The sequence below is a fragment of the Mangifera indica genome, chromosome 4 (genome assembly GCF_011075055.1).
Source record: "Mangifera indica cultivar Alphonso chromosome 4, CATAS_Mindica_2.1, whole genome shotgun sequence".
In the NCBI taxonomy this organism is placed as follows: Eukaryota; Viridiplantae; Streptophyta; class Magnoliopsida; order Sapindales; family Anacardiaceae; genus Mangifera; species Mangifera indica.
Window position 1 is genome coordinate 7,174,137 of NC_058140.1, and position 2,791 is coordinate 7,176,927.

The following is a 2,791-nucleotide window of genomic DNA, read 5'->3' on the forward strand; positions in this document are numbered from 1 at the left end:
TCCAAACTTACCAAAAAGACAATACAAAATCCTGAAATAAATGCTTGTCCGAATTTTTTGCCTTAAACCTTCCATTTTTATCTCAAAATATAATTATTTATCTATATATATAAGTAATTCCATTTCAATCTACAAATGTTATTAATTCAATTTTTATGTATAAATATAACTTACGCCAACTTAAGAAAGTGTACCAAAGAAAACCAAAAAGAAAAGGAGAGATGAACTACAGATTCTGCTATGTTTTTATCAAACTTCTGATCATTCAATCTATGTCAGTTCTTTGCGTTTCCGAAAGCTTCGATTTCTTCTACTTTGTTCAACAAGTAAGTGGTAATGTAGCTAATCTTTTGTTTGTTTAGTGTTGTATCAAGTTGAGTTTATCTATCTGGGTTCTCGATTTTGTTATTATACAGTGGCCTGGTTCATATTGTGACACAAAGCACAGTTGTTGTTATCCGACATCCGGAAAGCCTGCAGCAGACTTCGGCATTCATGGACTCTGGCCTAATTATAATGATGGCACTTATCCATCATACTGTGATTCCAATAATCCCTTCAATGAATCTGAGGTATTTCAGTTTTCTTAATCAAATGAACATAATGTTTTATCTGTCATAATCCACCATTTATAAAATTGATTAAACAAAATAATATTTACCTGTTAATGCCCCAAACGAAACGTATAAATCTTGAACAAAACTGTGTCCAATGCCATTATCTCACACTTAGGCTTTTATGGAGTATTCACATTTTTGAACTCTTTTGAGACTCATTTGGTTTTTGATCTGAACATAACTTTCAAAAACCAAACAAAATCAATTTAAAAATCAATATTTTTTTATATGAAGATGTTTAATATATATTTTTAGAGTTCAAAGTTATAAATTTTGAAAAAAAAAAAAAAAGAAGTTTTTTAAAACATTTCAATTTTTTTCAACCAAACCTCTTTTGAAAATTAAAAAAAAAAAAACTGTGAAATCCTTTATCTTTTTTAAGCATGAAACATTATATTAGAATTATATATCAGACAAATGTTTCTTTTTTTTATTTGTTTAAGTGGTCTAGTTATCATTATACAGATTTCAGATCTGACAAACAGTATGAAAAAGAGTTGGCCATCACTGGCTTGCCCAAGCAGTGATGGGTTAAGCTTTTGGTCACATGAATGGGAAAAACATGGAACCTGCTCAGAGTCTGTGCTTAACGAACATGACTACTTCCAAGCTTCTCTCAACTTAAAAAACCAAGTCGATCTCCTCCAAACTCTAAAGACTGCAGGTGATGATGTACTTAACAAAATATCATTAATTATATAATATTTAGGGATTTTAATGTTCTGGTTATGCATTTGATTGTATAGGAATTGAACCAAATGGAGAGTCTTATAGCTTGGAGAGTATTAAAGATGCTGTAGAAAAAGGAAGTGGGTACACCCCATGGATTGAATGCAACACCGATAGATCAGGGAACAGCCAGCTTTACCAGATTTATTTGTGTGTAGACGCTTCTGCCTCCAATTTCATAGAATGTCCAGTTTTTCCAAAGGGAAAAAAATGTGGCTCCCAGATTGAATTCCCTTCCTTCTAGTACGAGCGTTATGTCACTTGTAGCTAGAATGTCATCTTACTTGTTCTATGCTGTTATTTTCTCGTTATGTCATCTTTAGAGGTGTGCATAGTGCGAATTAGCCCTTTTTCCAATAATAAAATTGCAGTGTGTCATAGCTTGCCACAAGTTTAATTTACATCTAACTACAAAAAAAAAAAAAAAAAAAAGTTGAATTTACATCTTCAATTACCAAAAAGACAACCCACAAACAAAGAAAAAGTGGACAAATTGTTCATCTTAATGACCTAACAAGCATATAGAGAGTTTGCTGTTTATCCAAATAATCACATCAAATTCAATGGAAGCAAGCAACGTATATCACCTACTTTATACATGTATTACAGCCGAAAGTCACAGCTCGTTGAGTCCTGGAAATCACTTATAATTTGGTCCTCACAATCCTGAGTAGAGTTTCCAACTTTCTAATAACTGGAAAATTTTAGATTTATTATCACCATACCCATATTTACGGGTATTCTCTAACCTTCTAAAATTGAAGCTTACTTAAGACCAATAATCAATTTATTACCAGAATAAATTTTAAAAACAAAAACATGCATGGATTCAATGTCGTATTTTGATTATGCTGGCACCTTAATTTTTTAATAAAACAATCGATATGGGGAGACAGGGCTGTCCTTGTGCTTGATTTGCAGTAAAAATTTCTTAATCACGTTAACCATCCATTATTTAGTTGCATAAACATACTAAGACCAACTAATTTGGTCTTACCATTGTTTGCAAGTCAACCATAACGTCGATTCGCAATTCAGTTTATTTGTTCCCCAATATTTAATGCTAATTAAAGCACGTCTAAAATGAATCATAATTGCAAACCTTCTAAATTTGACATCTTCACGCTCATGCCATGGGAAGGATAATATAATAATCAATTTAGTCTTCCCTCAATAATAATACAATAACCTCTGGAAACTCTAATTTAATCATAGAGTAGGAAATATCAAAAAACAACCAAGCACCTTGCAATTGTGAAGAGACTGTGGTCTATGCAAACTATATAATAGGAAATTTTCTAACGTGGACTAATATTAATTATGATTTTTATTTAATAAAATTGGATAATTGAATACTCCAATAATAATTTACAGACAAGTTTAAGTGACTAATAAAGAAAAATCTAATACACTCTACATATTATAGATTTGGGTAAATAGTCTAG

General features: G+C 31.2%; 1 protein-coding gene across 1 annotated transcript; it reads left to right on the forward strand.

Moving 5' to 3' along the window:
• The first annotated feature begins 209 nt into the window (after nucleotides 1-209).
• Nucleotides 210-1,746, forward strand: LOC123215076 (ribonuclease 1-like). Its single transcript, XM_044635133.1, has 4 exons — nucleotides 210-326; nucleotides 417-572; nucleotides 1,083-1,281; nucleotides 1,364-1,746. The coding sequence occupies exons 1-4, from the start codon at nucleotides 222-224 to the stop codon at nucleotides 1,588-1,590; spliced, it is 687 nt and encodes a 228-aa protein (XP_044491068.1). The 5' UTR covers nucleotides 210-221; the 3' UTR covers nucleotides 1,591-1,746.
• The last annotated feature ends 1,045 nt before the right edge of the window (nucleotides 1,747-2,791 follow it).

Bases quoted from the DNA above. Each gene is read 5' to 3' on its own strand.
- LOC123215076 (XM_044635133.1), top strand. From the start codon at position 222: ATGAACTACAGATTCTGCTATGTTTTTATCAAACTTCTGATCATTCAA. The intron at 573-1,082 runs GTATTTCAGTTT...ATCATTATACAG, and splicing joins ATCCCTTCAATGAATCTGAG to ATTTCAGATCTGACAAACAG. The intron at 1,282-1,363 runs GTGATGATGTAC...TTGATTGTATAG, and splicing joins CCAAACTCTAAAGACTGCAG to GAATTGAACCAAATGGAGAG.